Source organism: Aegilops tauschii, chromosome 6 (genome assembly GCF_002575655.3).
Source record: "Aegilops tauschii subsp. strangulata cultivar AL8/78 chromosome 6, Aet v6.0, whole genome shotgun sequence".
Taxonomy (NCBI): Eukaryota; Viridiplantae; Streptophyta; class Magnoliopsida; order Poales; family Poaceae; genus Aegilops; species Aegilops tauschii.
In genome coordinates this window covers 108,419,641-108,445,146 of record NC_053040.3, presented here as the reverse complement: position 1 = coordinate 108,445,146, position 25,506 = coordinate 108,419,641, and the positions used below count along the sequence as shown (strand labels likewise).

Below are 25,506 nucleotides of genomic sequence, written 5' to 3'. Positions count from 1 at the left end.
GTGGGCCAGGCTCTTAGCAGCAGCAGCGCTGGCTCGTCGACCCCCAGGTTGAGGTGCCCTGCCATGGGGTCAGAGCTTGATGATGGCCGGCGGCATCGGGGGGATCACGAAAAAGGGTTTCCCCCCGCTTTGTATTACAAAGCAATCATCACCGATACAGTCAACGATAGGTGCTGGGCCGAAAGCAGCACAGTCACGCCCAAAAGAAACAAAAGAGAAAACAGAAAAAGAAACAGTGCGAACAGCGACGGATCAACGAAAACGAAGGAGACCCGCAACCGCTGCGCCCACCGGAGAATTCCACCACACTCCAAGCGCTCCAGACCGCCGCATACCAAGCAACACCTTCAAGAAGGATCGCGACGCCGATGATGCTGCTGCCCGGACAAGTCCTTGGGTTTCCCCCGGTACGCAGAGGGGTGCAGGGGAAGGGGTAAACCCGACGCCCTTCAGGAAGGCATGGCGGCGCCCACAGGCGTCACCGCGTCGGTGCCGGACAAGCCGACAAGGATTTCTCCTGACCACCAACCACCCATGACCCCAGACGATCCATCGCGCGCCACCAAACACGCCGCCCACCAACATGCGCCACCACGGCCGTGCAGTCCCCATCGCTGTCTCACCGTGGCAAACGAAGCGAGACCGGCAGGAACAGAGGAGGTAACCAGGAACGAGGAGCGGCAGCAACAGCAGCCACGCGGGAGGGGACGGCCTCTACCGCCCATGGCAGGAACCGGCCGGACGTAGCAACAGGGGCAAACCAGGCACCCGCCACCTAATCGACCAGGGGAAAGGGGAGGCGGAGAAGTGGCCCATGGCCACGACCGGCGCTCGTGCCGGCTCCAGCCCCCCCCCCCCCCGAAACCATGTCTCGCCCCCGCGCTGAAGGCCCAGATGTGCCCGGCCAAGCCGGAAACGGGCTCGTGAAGCCCCCGTCGCCGCGCTGCAGTACACGAGCCGCCGTCGCCGCCACTCCCCGCACGAGTCGCCCCGCCGTCCGCCGGAGACGCCGCAGAGGAGCCCCAGCCAGGCCCGCCCAGACCCAGATGGGGCCCAAGCCACCGCGATGCCCCCCCCCCCCGCCGCCACCTCGCCACCCGGCACCGCGCCACCCAAGGGGCCACGCCGCCGCCGGATCCACTGTCGCCGAGCCGCGTCGGGGGGATCTGGCCGCTGGGCGACGTGAGACGCACCTGTGGGTGAGCCCGGGGACGCAGCGACGGGGAGAGCCGACGGGAAAGTCAGCGGGGTCGGGGAACGCAGCTCCGGCGGCTGCCCGCCCTGCGGCGACAGATGCTAGGGCGTCGGATCAGTACCGCCGGAGGGGGAGAGACAGATATGCAGCCGAGGCGATCAAGTAGTTGACGGAGCTCCTTGTCAAAGCTAGTCATCACGCGGCCCAAGGAGACTGGCCGTCTTCGACCACGACCAGAGCATGTCTGAGGCGACTACGCCCTGAAGATGTTTGCAAGAATGCCTCTGTTTCCACTTTTTTTTTGCGGGAATCATATAGCTTTATTCAATCATTTCCAGCTCCAGCGCGATCAGCCAGCAGGCTCGTCATGAGGAAACCGGGAGGAGAGTTCATCCAGCAATCAGTCACGCCCAGTGTGCTTGCATGCTTTGCACATAGGTGCGCTGAATTGTTGGCTTGTCTCATTACATGTTGAACATCAAAACTAAGAAAAGTTGAGGCTAGCCCTTCAATTTCGAGAAGAATAGGCGCTATAACAGAGCGCGAAAATTGTCGTGAGTTCCAGAGTTGTACCAACTCCAAGCAATCTACTTCAAACACCACACGCGGAAAACCCCGAAATTTGCCGAAAATTACTCCGCCTCGAAGAGCCAGAGCTTCTGCAATAAGCGGATCCGTGACATTATGATGCAGCTTACTCCAGGCAGCAACAAAGGCGGAGGGAGTTCTTGCTAGACCACCCGCTCCACTTCTGTTTTCAGTCAGCGAAATGCTTGCATCCGTGTTTATTTTTATCCATTCTGGGTCAGGCGGTCTCCAACCATAACCAGGCAGAATCCTGGTATGTTCAACCAGGAGCTCTAACAGCATTAGAGCTTCTCTGATTCGCTTCAAGGACTGGCCGGGATTCAGACTCTCTCTGTCATGTGTTATGTTGTTGCCGGAAGTCCATATTGCCCACATTCGCCCGGTCTCCCTCATCGATGCGTGTGTCACACAGAATATCCTTGCACCAGGTACTCGGATGTAGTTGTGGCAGTTTGACATTGAGCCACTTCCTAGCGTAGTATGTCGTTTCTGTTTGCACTTTGCGAGAATGTCTCTGTTCGAATGTGCTAAACTTTGCAGAGTAGGATGGCACAGGTTGCTGCGAGTGGGAACTGGCAAGGGATCACCTGTGGCTGTGGGCAAGATAGTTGGGTCTCGGTCACAGTTTTGTGTACTGCATGCGGATGACACCATGATTATGGTGGAAGGTTCGGACTCGGACATTGTTAATCTTAAGTTCCTTTTGCTCTGCTTTGAGGAAATTTCTGGACTTAAGATTAACTTTGATAAGAGCGAGGTTGTGGTTCTTGGCTACTCGGAGGCTGAGCAGCACAGGATCGCGGATAACCTCAATTGTAGGTTGGCTTCATTCCCCATATCTTACTTGGGGATGCCGCTGGCTGAGTCCAGGATTTTGGTGAGTGGGTATGATCTGCTTGTGGGACGAGTAGCGTCCCGTGCGGAGCCCTGGTGTGGTAGGTTCACATCTAAAGGAAGCAAAACTGTCCTCATTAGCTCTAACCTTGCCAGCCTCCCCATGTATATGATGGGGATGTACATCTTGCCCGAGGGTGTGCATAGTTCCTTTGACAAGGAGTTGGCTAGGTTCTTCTGGCAGGCAGGGGATGGTCGGCCTAAGTATCATATGGTGAAATGGGCTGACATCTGCTTGCCAAAGGACCAAGGTGGGTTGGGCATCCCTGCGTCTCGCCGTATGAACGTGGCGCTCATGCTTCGTTGGGTTTGGCGGATCTTGCGGGGAGATGGAGGTTTGTGGCTGCAGCTGATTGAGTCCAAGTACCTACAGGGCCAGCCCCTCTTGGCTTGCTCGCACTCGGCTGGGTCCCAGTTTTGGAAATCTGTCCAGGCCATCAAGGATGAGATTAGGCTGGGTTTGCGGTTCTCGGTTGGTAATGGATCTGGGACCCAGTTTTGGTTGGACCCCTGGCTTGATGGGGAGCCTCTCCGCATGCGGTTTCCGAGGCTCTTTGCGATTTGTGACGACCTGGCTGTTCTTGTTTCTGCGGCTGCTTTGGATGAGGGATGGAACATTGCGTTCTGCCGCTCATTCGGACCAGCTGAGGTGCATGAATGGGCAGACTTGAGGGAAGTAGTCCCTCTTCCTCTGTCCCAGGATCCTGACACTGTTTCTTGGAGTCTTTCTCCTTCGGGAGAATTCTCCGTAAGTTCCGCTTATCAGGCGCTATGCCGGCTGCCGGTTCTCTAGTGGTTATCCCCATTGTGGAAGGCGCCGATGCCCCTGAAGATCAAGATTTTCGTGTGGCAGCTTCTCAGAGATCGTTTACCTTCGGGGACCAAGGTGCTGAAACGCCATGGTCCGGGCAATGGCCTTTGCCCCCTTTGCCTCGTCCCGGAAACGGGAACGCACATTTTGTTCTCGTGTGTAGCAGCACAACACTTTGGTGCTTTGTTCGTGAGGCTCTGGGACCGGAGTGGGAGGCCCATGACCTTGCAGAGTTTCTATAGGTAAGGGCCACTCAGGTTGGCTGTAAGCGCCGACTGTTCTGGCTTATCTTCGCGGCTATGATGTGGACTCTTTGGACTACTCGCAATAAGATGGTGATTGAGCGGGTGTTCCTGCGGCGTGCTTCTGACTTGTTCTTCAAATTTCTTGCCTTCTTGCAGCACTAGCATCCGCTCGCTAGGCCGAGAGATCGTGACCGGCTTCAGCTCTACCTGGCCGCTCTGCTGCCTTCCGCGCGTCGGCTCGGCCTTTTTATGTTTCTTCTTCTTTCGTTTGGGCGTGTTTGTGCTGTGGCCCCAGCAGTTTCCTTTTATGACTATGGTTGAGACTTGGTTGTATGGACGTATGCTTTATCTATAAAGCGGGGCGAAAGCCTATTTCGAGAAGACACGTTGCAGAGACTGCACCAAAGACACACTTGAAGAACTTATGCGCCAAATCAACCCAACCCATCAACGTGTTGAAATACACGCTTGATCCCAAATACAACTTCAGGCACTGTACCTGATAAATAACATGTACTGATACTGATCCTGCACCAGACAGCACAAAACAGAGAGGTCGGTGGTACAAAAAAAAAAAGAACAAAGGAATGCAATGCTAACTCTGTAGTTTCTGAAAGCCTTAATTATGTAGAGTAGCGGCAATTTTTTGTTTATTTTTTCTCAATTAGAAGGGGAAAATCATTAACCACATGTATACTTATCAATGATGCAGCATGGCCCCTTTTCTTCTTTCTTTTTTAGAAACAGGCACACGCAGCGGCCGGCTTTAAATTAATAAAGCCAACAAAGACCGAGCATGGTTCCTTCGGGGAAATCCAATAGAGTGCAGCATCTAAAAAGTACTACTGATATGATGCATCCACACCTACTACAAGCATCAGCACATCATCATCGGTTCCTTCGGGGAAATCCAATAGAGTGCAGCATCTAAAAAGTACTACTGATATGATGCATCCACACCTACTACAAGCATCAGCACATCATCATCGAAAAGCTAAAACTGTTGAACTGAAGTATCAGCTCTGTTCTGAATTATAAGACGGTTTTGGATATTTCAATATGGACTACATACAAACTGAAATGGGTGAACAAACACACTAAAACACGTCTATATGCATCCGATCCGATTCAGAAAAAAGTTAGAACATCTTATAATTCAGAACGGAGGGAGTACTAAACTATATAATTAATACATGGTTCTGTCCCGAGCATCATCAGAGCCAAGTCATGAACCAGCCTTTGATGAATCTTTTTTAAAACACACATTTTCCTGCTCACCAAAAGGCATGTGCCTTGCGTCAAGAAGTGATCTTTTTGGTCTACCAGTGGGAAGTGGTTAGATTTGTTTACTGGAGCCAGTAAGCAAAGTGATGTCAGGTCAAGTAAACTAAGGCATGTTCTGAAAATTCAGTAAAGACCAAGTCAAGGATGACTACCCAATCTAGAAATCAATTTTTTGTAAGGTAAGGTATTCAGGAAGATTGGGCAACTTGTTAGTAGATTATAGCAGGCAACCAATAGTGAAATAGTTAAACATCAGTGCGAACTAGCAAGCTGCCTGGTGAGCTGGGGGCAGTTGTGTAGAATCCAATTTTATTGACCTAAATTTCTTTGTGGCGACTAAAACTACAAAGAACATGCCAAATGGGAGCAAGATCTGCTTCATTATTTCCCCTCGTACTCTTTGATGATTATACCTCCATTGATTCTTTATCCAGTCAGGGGACAACATAAGTTCTGGCTCCCATGCTAGTTTCACTAGAAAACCATGAAGACACTTCAATTGCCCAGCAAACCATACAACAAGATATTGCACATACCTTCCCTTGGCCTTGCTCTTGTGCTGCTGATTTGCTTGGCCTCTCCTTCAAGTTCCTGCACGAAGCAGGAGGAGAACTCCCTTCGACAGTTCCTTGCCGAGCTCTCGCAAGACGGTGGCCTCACTGCATCATGGCGGAATGGCACAGATTGCTGCCAGTGGGAAGGGATCACCTGCAGTACAGATGAGATTGTTACAGATGTCTTGCTGGCTTCTAGGAGTCTTGAGGGGCAAATCTCTCCTTCTCTTGGGAACCTCGCTGGATTGCTGTACCTCAACCTGTCAAACAATCTGCTATATGGTGGTCTACCCCAGGAACTGGTGTCCTCCACGAGCATCCTCATCGTAGACGTCAGCTTTAACCGCCTCGGAGGAGACCTGCATGAGTTGTCATCTACCCATGCCCGGCCGATGAAGGTACTGAACATCTCAAGCAATTTGTTTACAGGGCAGTTTCCATCCTCCACATGGCAGGTGATGAAAAATCTGGTTGCACTCAATGCGAGCAACAACAGCTTTACTGGGCAGCTACCAACTCATTTCTGTGCCAGCTCGCCATCCTTGGCAGTGCTTGACCTCTGTTACAATCAATTCAGAGGGAGCATTCCCCCTGAACTTGGTAGCTGCTCCATGCTCAGAGTGCTCAAGGTTGGCCACAACAACCTCAGTGGGACTTTCCCAGATGAACTCTTCAATGCTACCTTGTTAGAATTCCTCTCCTTCCCCGGGAACAGTTTACAAGGAACACTTCAAGGCTCACATATTGCCTAACTCAGTAATCTTGGTACTCTTGATCTTGGAGAGAACAGCATCAGTGGCAAGATTCCGGGGTCTATAGGTCATCTCAAGAAGTTGGAGGAACTCCATTTAAACAACAACAACATGTATGGGCAGTTGCCACCAAGTCTGACAAACTGCACAAATCTCATAACCATTGACATCAAGAGCAACAATTTCAGCGGAGAACTTACCAAGGTCAATTTCTCTAACCTACCCAATCTAAAAAATTTAGATCTTATGAACAACAGCTTCAGTGGCAAAATTCCAGAAAGCATCTACTCATGCAGCAATCTAATTGCGCTGCGGGTATCTTCCAATAAGTTCCATGGCCAGCTGTCAGAAGCAATAGGTAACCTGAAGTACCTCTCATTCCTATCACTTGCTAACAACACTCTTACAAATATCACAAGTACACTTCAGATACTTGGGAGCTCCAAGAATCTCACCATCCTTCTTATTGGGCTCAACTTCATGAATGAGACCATGCCAGATGATGAGAGCATTGCCGGTTTTGAGAATCTTCAGGTTCTAGCAATAACAAGCTGCTCATTGTTGGGAAAAATACCTCATTGGCTATCAAAGCTAAAAAAATTGGAGCTATTGTTTTTAAAAAACAATCAACTAACAGGACAGATACCTGACTGGATTGGCAGCCTAAAATTCCTCTTGTGTCTAGACATATCAAATAACAGCATGACAGGGGAAATCCCAACAGCCTTAATGCAGATGCCAATGCTGAAGTCAGAGAAAAATGGAGCCCATTGGGACCCATGGGTCCGCAAACTACCAGTTTATGTGGCTCCGTCACTTCAATACCGGTTACCAATGGGTTTCCCAAAAGTGCTAGATCTAAGCAACAATATGTTAACTGGTGAGATCCCGCTGGAAATTGGTCAGCTGAAATCCCTCCTTTCCATCAATTTGAGTCTCAATGCCTTAGTAGGACAGATCCCCCAATCAATCTGCGGTCTCACAAACCTCCAGTGGCTAGACTTGTCCAGCAACAATCTTACAGGTACAATCCCGGCTGCATTGAACAATCTGCATTTCCTATCCAGATTCAACGTTTCTAACAATGACCTAGAAGGTTCGATTCCATCTGGAGGCCAGTTTAACACATTTGAGGTGTCTAGCTTCAATGGGAACCCAAAGCTGTGTGACTCTATGTTCGTACACGGATGCGGTTTAGCAGAAGTACCTGCAGACACTATTCTGTCAAGAAAACAAACTGATTACAAGGTGGCCTTCGTGATTGCCTTCACTGCTTTCTTTGGTGTAGGGGTGTTATATGATCAGATAGTCCTATTTAGGTATTTTGGCTAGTACTAGTCCACTTTACATACCTGTTTATGTCAACTTTGTTCAGATTAGGCTGCTACTCAGGTTTAGCAACATGTCCAGTGAATAAGCTTCTCCTCTAGATATGAGTCATAAACATTATTGGAACTCTGGGAAAATAATGTACAATTAAGAACTATTCCATTTCCTGGAAATATAAAAGTATGTAATAATGTGGGACAGTCTAAGCTGCAGCAATATTGATACAATGAAAACTCCAACATTTTTGGAACACTCAACTCTGTGTATGTCAGCGACCCGACTGCCATGGCAGCACAAAAGCTGCCATGGCAGCGAAACAAAGCGGACGCACCACTGAAAACGTTGACATGGCAGCAGGCCAGCTCGACTCAAGCAGCCAAACAGGAGATACGTCGGGTGAGATTGGGTCAATGCTGTCACGATGGCAGCTACCACACCCTCGACCACTACTCAGGGGAAATCCCGAGTGCCTTAATGGAGATGCCAATGCTAGAATCAGACAATACTACTGCACCAAAGGTCTTCTTTGAGCTGCCTGTTTGGAACAAGAACAAATTTATGCAATACCTCACACCCAGTGCTTTTCCTAAAGTGCTTAATCTAGCCATGAATAATTTCACTGGTGTGATCCCGGAGGAGATTGGTCAGTTACAAGGACTCTTTTCACTCAACTTGAGCTCCAACAGATTATCTGGAGAGATACCAGAACAGATCTGCATCCTCACGAACCTGCAGATGCTCGACTTGTCTGGTAATCATCTCACTGGTAAGATTCCAGCTGCATTGAACAATCTGCACTTCCTCTCCAGATTCAACATTTCTAATAATGACCTGGAAGGCACTATTCCAAACGTGGGCCAGTTTAGCACGTTTCTGGATTCTAGCTTTGGTGGAAACCCAAAACTTTGTGGCCCTATGGTTGCAAACAATTGTGGTTCGGCAGAAGCAAGTCCAGTTTCCATTGACCCCAGAAAACAGATTGGTAGTGAGGCCACCATCTTTATGACTGCCTTCGGTGTTTTCTTTGTAGTAGGAGTCCTATATGATCAGAAAGTCTTAGCTAGACATTTTGGCTAAACCATGTAACCGTTATTACCGCTCACAAATGGTTAATATTTATAAATATTGAGTTTAGAAAATAAGAACATTTGACTCTGCAGTCCAGCAAAGAGAATCTACAGGGAAAGCACACAAGAGGCGCTCCGATGATATCTTATCACAAAAATGTCATTTTTCGTCTCCTTTGTAGCCTCTCCTGCCTAAAGCTGATTAGGTAAAGAACATTTCTTTCCATTCTCTCCTAGCTAAAGCTGATTTAGTAAGAATACTTCTCTTTAGTGATAACCAGAAATAAATCTTGATTTTCAGATGTTTAAATTGACATGTGTAAAGAGCTAACCAGAAGCCTTGCCAATCAGACCAAGTTTGTGTCCCTGTTGTTGTCACTTGTCAGGTACCGCCCTGGTGCAGGCTGACTTCATTTCTTCCTACATAAGTAGGGTGTCTCGCCCAAAAGCATCCTCCTGAACTGCTAAAGTAAATAAGTTAGATATAGACACCGTGGAACCACTAATTTCAGAACAATCATATACTGTTTCATCTCAGAATTATTTTTACTGATTCTCCCACGAGCTAACAGCATGGTGCATAAGAAAGCAAGTAGGCACAAAATCTATTTTTGATCGTGAATATGCATCAAGAAGATCATGTGACAGCAGATGTACCATGGTAAAAAGAAAATCATATATTCTAGGCATGAATAACACATCAGGTTGAAAAATGTCTAGCAAAGGTAGAATAGTATAGCAAGGGAAGGTATAAAAGGGTGCATCGGAGATCAGACCATCCTTGAATTACATAGGAAGGTGTTTTTTTTTGCAAGAAACATAGGAAGGTGCTTAATCTAGTATAGAAAGCCAATGGCGTTAAACTGGTTTGTCATTGTCAATGTTAATCAGTTCCTAGTATTATTGACTAAATATGTCAGCTATCTATGCACTTAATACTCTAAGGACATGAAATTATAAACCCAAGCGTGCAAGATCTGTTTTGCACAAACACGATCCCCCTAAATATTAAGTACTAACCGCGGCAGTATGTTGATTTGATGTATGAATGCAGTTATAAAGAAGAATCATTTTTTAGTCAGATAAGTCCTGTATAAAATTGTTGAGCGCCAAGGCCAGAAACAAATATAAGCATCACCATCTCAAATTTACACAAACAGAGACCCCGCTATTTATTTAACAATGACCATTCTAGATGGCTTGTTGGTCTGAGGTAGAGGCAAAAGCTTGCTTCACAACACTGTCTTCCAACTGCAAACTATTGTAGGGATAAAGGTTGTAAGCTTTAAAATGAAAAGGTCTGCACTTGCTCTAAGATACACTTCATGCAACTTACTGTAAATGGGAAAAATAAAGTGAAACGATTTGAAAAACAAAACACTGCAACCTAATATTTTTGCATATATGAGAATGAAATGCCATATCGCAATATCAATCAGCTTGAAATACAAAACGAATATCCCAGGCAAGACTATCAAAGCATGTCACATATGTGTCCATAAGTTGTGGGATTTCAAGCAGGTCAAGCAAGGTTGGGTAGTAATGCCTGGTTGAACTTACCCTCTTCCAAAATTTGGTACGCGGACTCGACGAACTCAGTGCAACCAGATGTTACATTTGGTATCTCCTCTACCTACGACTACAATAAGCGGGAAAAAACAATATTGTCAAACAATCAATATCCTAATTCCAACTTGGCCTGAATCATACGTATATGATAGCATCATATTTGGTTGGCGTAAAAGATGCGGAAAATTCACCTTCCACTTGCATAATTCCAGTTCGCAGTGTTAGTGAGAGACGTTGATTCAACAGGCTGGTGTGCATGCTATTGAAGTGCACCAGCAGCAGCCGGCCATAGCGACCGCTGCCGCAGGCCGCTGGCTCATGCACTGCCACGGGTCAGAGCTTGAAGATGGCGAGGAGGGCGAGTGGCGGTCGGCGGCGTTGAGGAGATCTGGCCGCTGGGCGACGTGAGACGCACCTGCGGGTGAGCCGGGGGCCGCAGCGACGGGGAGAGCCGCCGGTTGTACGCCGACGCGGCGGGGAGGTCAGCGGGGTCGGGGAACGCGGCTCTGGCGGCTGCCCGCCCTGTGGCGACTGATGCAGCCGAGGCGTTTCGTCGAACAATTGCTGGGCAAAGACCAGCTGTCCTCTCCCACACCACACCGCTGCAGGCCCTTCCAACGCGCACGGGTCACGGCGATCAAGCAGTTGACGGAGCTCATCAAAAGGATGGCAACACGTCAAAGCTTAGTCACCACGCGGCCCAATGTGCCTGGCCGTCTTCGACCACGACCAGAGCATGGTCAGCTCACGCCCTCAAGGTGTTTGCGAAAATGTCTCTGTTTGCACTTTGCAGAGTATGCCGTGTCTGTCTCACACCTATTTGCCTTATTTGCAGAATGTACAACACCATCATTTCACGCCATCACAAATATGATCAGTGCCAAGCTCGAGAACAAATGGTGGAGCTGTTTTTGTATTAATCATGTCCACCTAGCTACATACTGAAAACAGCTTCAATCTTGCTGATCAGCATACTCCACCTAGCTACATACTGAAAACAGCTTCAATCTCCTTGCTAATCAATGAGCATCGGAGCGACTAGTCTAGCTAACACTTTAGCCACCTTGTACTTATAGAGGAAGGTTGGCAAGGGCAGCTCGCTCGGGTCCGGCGACATGATGAAGGTCGGCATGGGCAGCTCGCTCGGGTCTGGCGACACCATGAATGTCGGGCCAGCGAAGAAGGATGCCTCCGAGTACTCCTCCATCTTGGTTAGAGACGTCGCCTTCTTCTCGGACCGGTTGATCGACGGAGCGAGGCCACCAAAGGGCGATGCCTCCATCACGGTCGGAGGCGTCACCTTCTTCTCCGACCAGTCGACCGACACCACAGGGCCAACGAAGAGTGTCCCCGCCTCCGAGTTTGCCTCAGTCGCAGGCTTTGCTTTCTTCTCCGACCGGTCGATCGACGGAGCAGGGCCAGCGAAGGATGCAACCATCGAGTTTGCCACCATCTCAGTCGTAGGCTTTGCCTTCTTCTCCGACAGGCCGACCGACGGCGCGGGGCCGGCGAGGAGTGATGCCTCCGAGGCTGCCACCATCTCAGTCGGAGGCCTCGGCTTCTTCTCGAACCGGTCTACGGATGGCGCGCGGCTGGCCGGCCTCTTCCAGTTTTCCCTCGACGTATCCCCGCGGCCGAGGCGCTCGATGCCGCCGTTCAAAGTTCCGGCACGACGGAGCGTCTTGTCAGTGGCCCAGCTGGAGCTCCGGGAAGCACGCCCAGGAAGGTCGGCCTTGTCCTTGATCCAGCTTCTGCTCATCGAGGCACGTCCAGGCTGCTGCTTCTTGGTGTCTAGCTCCACACGAGCCGTGTACACCGCCGGAGGAGGCGTCAGGAGGAGGCAGCGCGTCGGGGTAGGCAACAGCGGCGGGAGAGTCGCAGCGACATGGCTAGCCATCTCTGCAAAACAAAGAACACAGCAAAGAACACAAAGACCAAGTGATTGCACAAGCGAAACAAGTAAACAGAACAATTGCGATGCTGAAATTCAAAAATGATGATCGGAGAAGAAAGAGGAAACTCGCCGGATTGTTTGCTCGCCGTCGGCGAGAGAAGCTCCCCGGACTGTTAGGTCGCCAGAAGAACGTCGCGCGTGATCGATCGAGGAGAAGGAAAAGTGCGATCTATCCCGGCAACCCGGCTGATATAGATCGAACCCCGATGCCCCGCCGCGTAGAAACCACGCAATCCGAGTTCGACTCGTGACCACCGCCGCCGCCGCCCGTGGTCCAACCGCCGGAGCCACCAGCGACGCACCGTATCCGGTCTCTCCTCCTCTTCGTCGGTGGCCTGGGCCCCAGGCCTCGAACATCTCCAGGGCGTCTCCCGCGGTGGCGCGCCTGTGCCTGCATCCCGCCGCCGCGTGCCATTCTTACCTCGGCATCGCGACCCCTGTGGCCGCCGACCTCTGCTACCGCGCCGGCGCACGATTCGCGGCTGGAAGAACCCCGGAGAGGACCAGAAGAAGGGCGGCGGCGAGATGCCGGCCGGGGTTCTCGCTTTCCTCCTGCGCTGATCGCTGATCTTCCTCGGCCGCTGCAGCTCACCGCTCCACGGATGGAGCCTCCAACCTTCACAAAGCCAAGCACGCGACGAGATCAGCATCATCATAGCCTACTTCCTATTCGTGGGATTCCTCGTGGATATGGACAAAGGTAAGGCAATTGGTGCGTTTGTCAAGTGTTTGATGAAATGCATGAGAAGAAGCTACAGATTGAAGCTATCCCAGCATGAAATCGCTCCTTCAAAGGGAGAAGGGTGGTTGAGGTTTCTGAATTTCTCCCATTTGTTTGCTTGCAGATGTTTCAAATGTTCCATGTGCCCTTGACTAGACTTACACAAAGAATCCAAACGAAGTTTATCTCTGAAATGAAGTTTATCGTCTTGAATCTTCAGAAAACAACTCAATATTTGAGGTGCTACGATAGGCGTTCATCCAGTGCCTTGTTGCATACCCACTCTCAGTTACTAACTTGTTTGGACAGATGAATGACAGACAGCCATTGAATTCCTCCTGGGAAGTTCTGTCACCGATTGGATCTCTGGACGAAGAGTTTCTTCATCTTGTGCTTTCTTCAGAAAACAACTTGTTGTTAGAGATACTGTAACTATTATGCCTTTTTTTGTATAACCGCATATTGTTTGTCCTCTTGAGAGCAGAGTAAATTGCATTTTTACTGTATTGTCTCGAGGGCAGAGTAAATTGCATTTTTACTGTCTTGTCTTGAGAGCAGAGTAAATGGCATTTTTTGCTGTATTGTGGTCATTGTATATGTTGAAAGTTTATTAAGTAACCCTGGCTATTGCTCTTTATTTGCAGCGCTATGGATACCATCCTCCTGCCGAAATGCAGAGGCTTTTAAGTATCGAGCATACTGCGGGAAACAAGACGAGATGCCGTAGATTCGAATTCGAGGGCATGGATGAGTAGAAGATGATGTGGTTCTAACCAACTTTGGGCCCTTTATCCTTCTGAAGAGTTTTGGGACTGCAATATGCCATATTGAGCAGCTACGCTTATCTCTATATAGTTGTAGTTTGACTCATAACAATTTGGATAATTTTTGTCCTGTTCCTGGAACAATTTTACACTTCGGCGCCATCATTGCCCGCGGAATTTTGAGACTGGGATATGCCATATGAGCAGCTATTTATGAATTATGATATTTTGGATAATTGTGTCCTGTTCGTTGAATAATGGGTTGTATATGTGATAGTCTTGACCAACAAGTGTATGTGCTGCTTGGTTATGGGAAGATCTTTATGTCCATTTTTCTGATGAGGTTGCCATATAAGCAGCTATGTATATATCTAGATCATTGTATTCTGAATAATTGTCCTGTTCCTGGAACAATTTCATCCTTCTTTGCCATCATTTCCTGGAGTTTTGAGACTCTATGCCACTTGTACTCATTGCTGGTCATGTTTCGTCATGCTATTAGAGTGATGGTATGGTATAATAGAAGTGCATGCGTGGCCACATATATACTCCCTCTCTTTTTAAAGATTCCATTATGGACTATATACGGAGCAAAATGGGTGAATCTACACTCTAAAATGTGTCTATATACATCCATATATAGGAACGGAGGGAGTATAGCACTTCCACGGGCCTGAAAAGCTGGTCAGCCATTGACTGTGTAATAATCTGAGTAGTCCAACGTTGCCTTTCTCTACTGGTTCATCCCTCAAAATAGGGAAGCAAACTCTTTGTGAGCCCTGCAAAAGATAAACTCATTTTGTTAGAGAAGGAAGATGAAAAACATTGTGTTCAAGTAAGTTTTTTTTTTAATTTCTGATGAACTTTTATAATAGATCTGATTCTTTTTCGTAAAAACTGTAAGTTTCTTTTTTAGGGGATTGTGTTCAAGTAAGTACTTTCTTCCATTCGTTGCATCAGGTACTTTCTTTTTTTGAGAAAACATCGTCCCACTTCATTCAACAACAATGGTCGAAGGAATTGTTACATAAACGCGTGTGTCGCCAAATCTAGGTACAAAGAAAATTTAGTGAAACTATCAACTTCATAATTTCTACGTCTAGTCGTAGATGAAATGGCATGACTCAAAATCGTTTCTTTCTCGCGTTCAAGTTCATTAACACCGCACAGCTTGCTCCCCTGTGCTGACTTCAATGTCCTTGCTTACTGAACTGCTATCAGAAGAGATGAATATGTGCCTCACCATAAGATCGTTTGCTAAAGCTTGAGCTGCCCTACAAGCCAATACCTCAAGGACTGTCAGTGATCCCACTTAGACTAATAGAAGATGATCCCATGAAATTTCCATCGCGATCACGGCAGACCGCAGTCGAAACACCATGGTCACCCTGTTTACTAACAACACCGTCTGCATTGATTTACCGAAAAAGGCTTTCACCCCGCTTTATATATAAAGCATCGACCCTCATACAACCGAACCATACAACACGGCACCCAAACACACACACACACAAAGCAAGATACAAAGGTGACGGAGATCAGCTAAGCCAACTCGAAGCATACAATGGATGTACAACAAGCATCACTATGAAGATGGCGGTGCCCTCCACCGAGAACAAGCCACCGTGAAGAACATAGCTGGCCGCGTCGAACCGCGAGCTTCAAGGTAGTGCCTTCAGGAAGGGCACAACATCGGAGCGCCGACACCACCCGATCCGAAGATCAAGATTTTCATCCGGAGCAACACGGAGAATCAGGAGAGACCACGACAGAGCCTACAAGAAGGGACGACGCCCGCAGACACCGCCACCGTCGGTCCGACCGCGATGAGACAAGGATTTCACCCCGGTATACCTCTCCATCTCCGATCAGGGTGCACCTGATCGAAGAGACTGGCCACACCACCACCATGGGTCGCCGAGCCCGAGCCACCCCGACGCCCACGCGACCAAGGTCGCCAGTCCGCACCTGAGCTGCGAGCTCCGCTCACGAACACCGCAGCTCCCACCGCAGAGCCGCCTCCCTGCCACCCGACGACACCCCCAACGATCGCCCAAAGGAACGAATCACCACCACCGGCAGACCCCTACCATCGTTAGAGCCGCCATCGCCTCGACAGATGGAGCTGGAGGCAACTAGGCAAAGGAAAAGAGGAGGGGGCGGAGCGGTGCGAGACCTCGACCGGCACATCCCCGCACCGGTGACGGGTGGGCGGACCACCCATTGTCGGTGTCAAAACCGGCAGATCTCGGGGTAGGGGTCCTGAGCTGTGGATCATGGATCGATGGGTAACAGAAGACAGGGGACAAGATGTTTACCTAGGTTCGGGCCCTCTCCATCGAGGTAATACCCTACTTCCTGCTTGATTGATCTTGATGAATATAGAGATTACAAGAGTTGATCTACCTCGAGATCATATGTTGAGGTCTAAAGCCTAAGGGTATGATGAATAATAATGATCTAGCATTGTCCCTCTCGACTAGCCTAGCCTCGACTTATATAATGTACCAGAGGCCTAGGATAACAAGAGTCCTAGTCGAATACGCCGGTGGGGAGGAATCCTTGTCTTGATCACCAAGTCTTGTGGAATCTTCCTTTTGTATACATTGGCTGTCCGAATTGGCCCATGAGTGAATGGCCATGGGGGTCCTCGGCCCAATCCAACTGATCGGGAGACGACGTGGTGAGTACCCCATAATCCAGGACACCGTCAGTAGCCCCGTGAACCGGTCTTCAAGTTGGGGACGCTCCTCGGTTCTTCCGAACTGTTCTTCGTCTTCGGTCGTCGGTCTTGAAAACTGGTTCAATAAATCTTCCCATCTTCTATCTGGAGGGTTGCCGAGCTAAATCTGAAGATTTCACACGTCGGGTATCCAAGGAGCCCTTTAAGTCTTCGGCCTTTATCAATGCCTTGTTATTTTTATGCCGCACCTCGGGTTTGAAGTGTTTCCCATGCAACAGTGTCCTCTTGCGTCCGAGCTCCAACGCTGCATTGCATCCAAGCTCCAACGCCGGACCGTATCCAAGCTCCAACGCTGAACTGTGTCCGAGCTCCAACGCCGGACTATGTCCAAGCTCCAACGCCGGACTATATCCGAGGTGCCATAGATCACCTTGGTTCAAAAAGTTTTAGCCGAGCTTAATGCCGGAAATGCCCTCTAAGGAGCCAGCCACTTGCATCCGAGCTATATGCCGAACTGCTTCCGAGGTGGCTCAGCACCTCGGTCATGGGCTGATTGTTTGCGGATTTTATTTCCGATGCGTATAAATTTATTTGCTGACGAGATGTATTGCCAGTAGCCCTCAAGGTGTCTGTCGGCCTAAAATCCGAGATGCACCTGAAGGAAAATATGAAACCGCTGATCCTAGTAGCTTCTGAGAGTCAGGTCGTGAAATCGGCCTGAGGATCAACTCCTAGCTCGGCAGCATACATAGGAATAGAAACGCAGTGCAATATATTAGAGGTAATAGTGATCGGCGGACGGGCCCCTGAGAGAGGGTCATGAGAAGTCGCCGTGATATATCAGCTTGATGCCGGATAAGTCCCATATGATACTTATTGTCGTTCGAAGACGCGCTTGTCCATAGTTCGGTTATGCCGAACACTGAGCACTTTGAATTTTCTGCATTGAATAGGCAATGCAGTAGCCCCCGAGCCACTGGTCGGGTGGCAACACCAGATCAGGGGATCGATGTGCCCCTTTAATATTTATAAATAATGAGCGCAAAGCCCAGTAGCCCCCGAGCCCTAATGTGGGCACGGGTAGCCGAATTAAGGATCGATATCCGTTTGACAGAAAAAATTTGTTGTGTTTAACACAAACTTCTCAAAAAGGGAATAAAGATCTCTTAAAGGAGCTAGAGCCAGCGAAAGCTGGGCTCACCAAGGTTGGCCCCAAGGGGCTTAATAGATAGGAAATCGATGCCACTTGGGATTTAGGAGAGCTTTATGTAAGTTGCTCGGTTGTCTCAGCGAGATTGTGCCCCTTGGTCTTTAAAAGATGGGCTGCAATAAATCGACTTTACTCGCAATTTATGATCCTATGTATCCAAGTATTTTACATCATTAATGCTCGGATCCGCATTGTACAAAACTTTGTTGACCGACCATCGGCTTCAACCTCCTCGGCCAGCAGCCGGGGAGTGTTGTCCTTCTTTATAAAGCCTTTATAAGAGCAAAGATTTACGACAAACAAGGCAATCCGGTCATATGATTTTATAAACAAAGGTACGCGGAGAGATATGTTATATTACTTTTTAATGTAAGAAACATCTTCCAAGTCCCGCTATCGGTTCCTTTCTTTGGGTTGTCATGCTGATCATGATCATGAAACCTCAGCTCCGATCAATGTGGGAGCAAAATATTGAGGATTTAGTTTGGGAAAAGTTCCCGAACTATGTGGTCTTTAGCGAACCTAAAATTCCACTTCCGTTGTTGCCGAACAATTATATCCTTTAAGATGGCTAGCTTTCGGCTTCACCTAGTCTGAGGTACTAACCCGGATGACCCGGTAGTAACAATCACAGAGGTGCTCCCTTTACCGCCTAGCCGAACAATCGGGAACGTAGGGGTAAGCACAGGAGCCAGGCAACCCAGCTTGGCCAAAATCTTAAGTCAAATTGATGCATATTTATGGCTTTATAACGATAATTATGGAAGGCAGCGCTCATATAATAAATACAAACGCTGATGATATATGTTTATTTTGACTCCGTTGCGACCGTTTATCATTTGAAAGTGGCCCATCGTCGGCTTCCACCCCTTTGTAGATGCTACGCAGGGTGTTCCTGCAATAACAAAACAACCCTTAGCCGACGACTCGGTGCCCGAAGGCGGTTGTGTTAGCGGAAACAAGGCAATCAGATATGCGGGCTTTATAACTTTCACTTAGTCATAGGAGCTTAAAGTTGGGAGGCTAGTTACTAGCCCCCGGTTATTGTTCGGCGACAGCCGAGGTCAAGCCGTAAACACTTCGGCCAATGCTATGAACGGCCCATCATTTAACACGGGGTGACCTCCATCGATCTTATAGTTTAACACAGTCATCGGATCGCTGACCAGTTTATGCTTATTGTGACAGTCAGTTTTTGGCTTTCTCCACTGAGGCACTTGACCAGTTGAACAGGAAGCACAATCGCAGTGGTTCTCCCTTTACCCTTAGCCGAACAATCGGAAACGTAAGGGTAAGCATTGGAGCCGGGCGACCCAACTATTGACCAAAGACACAATTCGAAACCGATGCACATAAAGCAATATCCGACAATGTTTTGCCGAAGACTCCTCGGAGTACCTTGGCTTTTGGTGGGTTCGGCTGTAGTCCAGCCCCCCGTTAATGTTGCCAATGCTTTAAAGGCGTATGGCATTGCACTGCTCGGGAACTAGTCCCGATGTGGCATGTGTATTGTTAACGCCGAGGTGTAGGTCGGCGGGAAAGATGCCGAGTTGTGGGTCGGAAGAGATCTTTCGAGCTGAATTATAATGTTGGGCACCTCGGTCATGAGGATGACCCGCTTCCTGAAACAAAAACATACAAATAGCAAAAAAGTGCCATAAGCTCGAAAAGCCAAAAAACTCATGTAAAAGCTTAACGTCCGAACTAAATCAAGTCATTTGGTGCCAATCCGAAAATTGGTCTTCAAATTTTTGTGCTTCTGTCATGCATTAATATGACACATACGATCTCAAGACTTCAAGCGGGCCAGCCTTCGGCTTCAACCTCCCTATCCCGAAGGCGGAGTGTTTCTCAAAGGCCAGTTTAGTGAACTAAACTCGAGCGGCTTTAGAGAGAAAACCAGGCTATCCGGCTATTGACCGCACACTCGCATCGAAAAAGGAGTGATAGAAAAAGACTTTGCAACGACCAAGAAGGAAACACATTTACTATAAAGCGGCTCATACAAATTTAAGAACCCCTAGTTAACATGGGAAAGCAAGTGTTTTTAACAAACAACGTTTGCTAAAAAACTAAGTTTTTAACACAAATATAATATTTGGTCGAACCGAACAAAAATTGAAAATTGAAAAAGTTGAGCATGAAAGCGACTTAGCTGGTTAATGTGTTCAATGTTGATGACGCAGGCCGCAATCGAGATTGCGGCGGGAAGAAGTCCCAGCCTCCAAGCCGGTCCCGAGATGGCCGAGCGAGGAGTTCGGCATTCCGAAGTGGTGACATAGCACGGCCAATGCAGGCCGGCAGAGTGACGCCGAAGTCCCCGGCGTGGGTTAATGAAGTGATGACGAAGCCCCCAGTCCAGCCGAGGTGACATGGTATGTCAGTACGCCGAGGTGACAACACTGCCCAACCCGGATCATTTACACTCGATGAGGTAGAGCTGTCTCAGCGATGCCGAGGTCCCCGAGCCAACTGAGCATGTCGGTATGGCAATTTGACCAACAAGGTGATCACGCAAGCCGATTTATGTCGATTGGGACGACGGCGTCGGCTTGCCAAAGTGACCACGTGACGCAGTCGAAGTCGATTACCTACACATGTAAAATAGTGTAGGCCAACAATAATATTATAAATATATAGAAATCCTCGCGTAAATAATTTACGCAAAATAATTTATTTAAAGATATGTGGCCTGGCGCCGAAGTCAATGTCGATGCAGGATGCCGGCGTGATGCGGTAAAGACGTGGCAAAGCCTGAATTCACAGGTCGGGCCGAGTTTCGGATGAAACTGACCGAACCACCACACGACCGTCGTTAATGCGGCCACCATTTGATAGACCTGTGTACAAATGATGAAACAAACCAGAGTAATAATTTCTTGGGAAAAATAAACCCAAGCAAGAAAAAATACTAAGATTAATAGCACCTGGTTTATCTGTTGTAGCAATCTGAAGAAAGGTTACTCCCAAAATTGGGACTCGATCCGCACACCCGTTGCCTGATGGGCGATAAAGCGACGGCATGGCAATGCTGGCAAAGGTTGGCTCGCCGAGGCAAAGCGCCCGGTCCAGCTAATGTGACGAAGCTGGTCGGCTGGTGACGCCAAAGTCACCGGAGTATGTTGATGAAGAAATAGCAAAGTCCCCGGTCCAGCCGAGGTGTCGAAGCCTCCATGTCAGCCGATGAGTCGAAGCAGGTCGGCTGGTGATGCCGAAGTTACCGGAGTAGGTTTGATGAAGATATGGTGAAGCCCCCGGTCCAGACGAGGTGATGGAGCCGGTCACTAAGAAGACGTTGCAGCTGCCATGTCAGTCGAGGTATTGAAGCAGTTCGGCGTGATGGACATCGGCTTGAAGAAGCAACAGTGCGGCCATGCCGACGCAGGTCATAACTTGTGACGCGGTCAACGCCGGTTTGATGAAGTGACCATGCGGCGATGCCAGTGTGCCCGCTCCGTGTAATCCGTGGGGCGGCGATGTTGGTGATCATTTATCCTTGGCGATTCCGAACTCTTGTTCGGCTCGCCGAGATAAGGATCCGAAGAAGTTGAGCTCGGCTCAACAAAGCGACGACGTGTCTAGCGCAGGTCGGCAGCCGTGGAGCAATATTGCCAGACAGGTTTGACACCAGCATGATGGTGAAGATTACCTCAAAAGAGGCTTAAAATTTTATGGGCACGTGTTTAAAAACAACGCACAATACCCTAGAAAAAATTTCTTTAAAAAGGTTGTCCAATATCCCGTTCATGAAGAAACATGAACTCGGGCCGGATTCGTATTCGCGCAGAAAATAGATCCGAAAATTGGTCCACTCATCGGAAGGTTCCCGGAGTTTGAACCGTCGGATCCAGCTGAAATTTGGAGGGGTGGTAGATATGGGAATTCCGCAGCAGATGAACGGTTGGATCTTCCAAAGGACCTCCAAGTTAGGCTCTGGAGACCACGCCTTAAACTCGTCCGGATTCCCGTCCAGATTTGGCATGGCTCCGGTATATCGTAGATTGCCAGAGATTCATCCATCGAAACTCGACAAAATTTTGCATGGTTGTCGTAGACTTAATTTTTCACAATTCCATCGAAGGAATCGTCAAAGCGATGCTCGAGGAGATGGTGGCAGCGGATACAAGTTCGCCGTCCAGAAAAACAGCATGGTCGCTCAAGGGCAATGTTGACGTTGAGCCCCCGGGCTCCATGAATGATTCCTCCATGATCTTGAGAGAGATCGGAGTTGATGTTGATGAAGTTCATCGTCTGAACATGACGATCTGACGCGGAGTGCAGTCCTCGGTCGAACCAATGTGACCAGTCAAGCCGATGACGAAGATGCCGACGTCGCAGTTAATCTGCAGACGAGCCATTGATCCTTCGTTGATCTCACAGCGAAACTCTCAATGAAAGCACCATTGTCGGTGTCAAAACCGGCAGATCTCGGGGTAGGGGTCCTGAGCTGTGGATCATGGATCGATGGGTAATAGGAGACAGGGGACACGATGTTTAACCAGGTTCGGGCTCTCTCTATCGAGGTAATACCCTACTTCCTGCTTGATTGATCTTGATGAATATAGAGATTACAAGAGTTGATCTACCTCGAGATCATATGTTGAGGTCTAAAGCCTAAGGGTATGATGAATAATAATGATCTAGCATTGTCCCTCTCGACTAGCCTAGCCTCGACTTATATAATGTACCAAAGGCCTAGGATAACAAGAGTCCTAGTCGAATACGCCGGTGGGGAGGAATCCTTGTCTTGATCACCAAGTCTTGTAGAATCTTCCTTGTGTATACATCGGTTGTCCGACTGGCCCATGGGTGAATGGCCATGGGGTCCTCGGGCCAATCCAACTGATCGGTAGATGACGTGGTGAGTACCCCATAATCCAGGACACCGTCACCCATGCCTCCAGCCAGCCTCCTAACGTTGCCCCCTGCAACGCCCCACCACGGCATGCAGGTCATATCAGCGAGGAGAACGCCGGACACCCGGTCGACAATGAGGACGCTCGGACAGTCAAATCCGTCTCGGAGACGACCATAGGAGGCGCCACGCCGGGCCTTGCACACCGGCCACCCCCACGCGGATGGATACATTTAACTTTCTTTACAGAATCCTCTCCTGTCAAATTTGGTTTACCCCGACCTCTCTTACATTATCCACACGCTTTAGTCGTTCGCTATGTACTGGAGCCTCTGGAGGCCTGCACTGAATTTGCTCAAAACAATCTCAAACGTTGTTGGACAAACTTCTCTTCAATTGGTGCTACCCCAACTCTATCTCGTATATCATCATTCCGGACTCGATCCTTCCTCGTGTGGGCACACATCCATCACAACATGCGCATCTTCGCCACACCTAACTATTGAACATGTTGTCTTTTAGTCGGCCAATACTCAGTGCCATACAGCATTGCGGGTCGAACCATCGTCCTATAGAACTTGCCTTTTAGCTTTTGTGGCACTCTATTATCACAAAGAATTTCATAAGCTTGGCACCACTTAATCCATCTGGTTTTGATTCGATGGTTCACATCTTCATCAATACCCCCATCCTTCTGCAGCATTAACCCCAAATATCGAAAGGTGTCCTTCTGAGGCACCACCTGCCCATCAAGGCTAACTTCCTCCTCCTCGCGCCTAGTAGTACTGAAGCTGCACCTCATGTACTCGGTTTTAGTTCTAATGAGCCTAAAAACTTTCGATTCCAAGGTTTGTCTCCATAACTCTAACTTCCTATTGACCCCCGTCCAACTATCGTCAACTAGCACCACATCATCCACAAAGAGCATATCACCATGGGATATCTCCTTGTATATCCCTTGTGATCTCATCCATCACCAAAGCAAAAAAGATAAGGGCTCAAAGCTGACCCCTGATGCAGTCCTATCTTAATCGGGAAGTCATAAGCGCCAACATCACTTGTTCGAACACTTGTCACAACATTATCATACATGTCCTTGATGAGGGTAATGTACTTTACTGGGACTTTGTGTTTCTTCAAGGCCCACCACATGACACATTATGCGTTATCTTATCATAGGCCTTCTCCAAGTCAATGAACACCATATGCAGATCCTTCTTTTGCTCCCTGTATCTCTCCATAAGTTGTCATACCAAGAAAATGGCTTCCATGGTCGACCTCCCAGGCATGAAATAATACTGAGTTTTGGTCATGCTTGTCATTCTTATTAAGCGGTGCTCAATGACTCTCTCCCATAGCTTCATTGCATCGCTCATCAGCTTAATTCCACGGTAATTAGTACTCCCTCCTTCCCAATATCTTAGGCGGATTAGGATTGGCTGAAGGAAATATGCCCTAGAGGCAATAATAAAGATGTTATTTATATTTCCTTTGTAACACCCGAATAATTAGGCTACAGTAATCCCATGTTAACGATGCCACGTCACCTCGGTTACTGTTGCTAATCTCGCTTTGGATCAAAACTGTTCAAATTCAAATTTGAATTTTTGTCAAACATCAAAAAATTTCAAACATTTTAAAATGTTTGGAGTGTGCCAAATTAATGCTTAGGTATTTATGGTGAAGGAACCACACTTTTACAGAATGCCTAAATATTTTAAAAAGAACAAAAACAAAAAAACAAAACTAACAAAAAAATGAAAAGGCCCCCTGGCTAATTGGGCCACATGGCCCATATGGCCCTAACCGGCCCAGCCCCACTCCCATAACCCCCACCCCGGTCAAACCCTAACCCATTGTCGGTGTCGAAACCGGCAGATCTCGGGTAGGGGGTCCCGAACTGTGCGTCTAAGGTTGATGGTAACAGGAGACAGGGGACACAATGTTTACCCAGGTTTGGGCCCTCTCTATGGAGGTAATACCCTACTTCCTGCTTGATTGATCTTGATGAATATGAATATTACAAGAGTTGATCTACCACGAGATCGTAATGGATAAAACCCTAGAAGTCTAGCCTGTATGATTATTATCGGCTCTACGGAGCAAGCCCTCCGGTTTATATAGACACCGGAGGGAACTAGGGTTACATAAAGTCGGTTACAGAGAAAGAAATCTTCATATTTGGTCGCCAAGCTTGCCTTCCACGCCAAGGAGAGTCCCATCCGGATACGGGAGAGAGTCTTCGGTCTTTGTATCTTCACGACCCATCTGTTCGGCCCATGTCTAACAGGTCGGACGCCCGAGGACCCCTTAGTCCCAGACTCCCTCGGTAGCCCCTGAACCAGGCTTCAATGACGAGGTGTCCGGCGCGCAGATTGTCTTCGGCATTGCAAGGCGGGTTCCTTCTCCGAATACTCCAAAATAGTCTTCGAACGCAACGAATGTGTTCGGCTCTGCAACACAAGTACCACACACACAACCACAGAGAGTATAATATTTCACGAGTCCAATCCGCTGACAACTTTTCGCAGCGTGACATCACGCCTGCCCGGTCATTATTTCGAATCGTTTTCGTCTATCGTTCCACGTTTCGGGACGCGGTTTTCATTGGCACGTCTTGTCGAAGCAGAGATCGTGTCCCCTTATTGCGGGATTTCTCATCAATATGGGCGTGGGTAATCCAACCGTGCTGTCTGCACAGCCCTTGGGAATAGGCGAGTTTTGAGGCGAGTGGGGTGGCGCTTGATATTCACTGCCTTTATATGGAGACAAGGATTCCTTTCCTTCACTAACGCCTTCTCTCTTTCCTCCCATTCTCGAGCTCCAGCGCTCAAGTCCTCATCTTTTCCACCTCAAGAAAGCACTCGACCATGTCTGGATCTGGAGCACAAGGCAAGTGGATGGCCTCCTCCATCAAGGAGAAGGACATCACCAAGCTTCGGGAGGCCGGGTACCTGGCGAAAGAAATCGCCCACCGGCTTCCGGCCAAGGGGCAAATCGTCCCCACCCTGAAGCCCAATGAGAGGGTGGT

General features: G+C 48.6%; 2 protein-coding genes and 1 pseudogene across 2 annotated transcripts; 2 read left to right on the top strand and 1 right to left on the bottom strand.

Annotated features, from left to right (window-relative positions):
• The first annotated feature begins 3,839 nt into the window (after positions 1-3,839).
• Positions 3,840-7,775, top strand: LOC120961940 (receptor-like protein 2; annotated as a pseudogene).
• Positions 7,776-7,807: 32 nt separating this feature from the next.
• On the top strand, positions 7,808-9,044 carry LOC109783836 (uncharacterized). The gene has a single exon (XM_040392058.1). It carries the CDS (start codon positions 7,938-7,940, stop codon positions 8,727-8,729), a length of 792 nt encoding a protein of 263 aa, XP_040247992.1. The 5' UTR covers positions 7,808-7,937; the 3' UTR covers positions 8,730-9,044.
• Positions 9,045-11,121: 2,077 nt separating this feature from the next.
• On the bottom strand, positions 11,122-14,071 carry LOC109783826 (uncharacterized). Its single transcript, XM_020342421.3, has one exon. The coding sequence runs from the start codon at positions 12,183-12,185 to the stop codon at positions 11,304-11,306; it is 882 nt and encodes a 293-aa protein (XP_020198010.1). The 5' UTR covers positions 12,186-14,071; the 3' UTR covers positions 11,122-11,303.
• Between the last annotated feature and the right edge of the window lie 11,435 nt (positions 14,072-25,506).

Coding starts and splice junctions, on each gene's coding strand:
- LOC109783836 (XM_040392058.1), top strand. CDS start 7,938: ATGGCAGCACAAAAGCTGCCATGGCAGCGAAACAAAGCGGACGCACCA.
- LOC109783826 (XM_020342421.3), bottom strand. CDS start 12,185: ATGGCTAGCCATGTCGCTGCGACTCTCCCGCCGCTGTTGCCTACCCCG.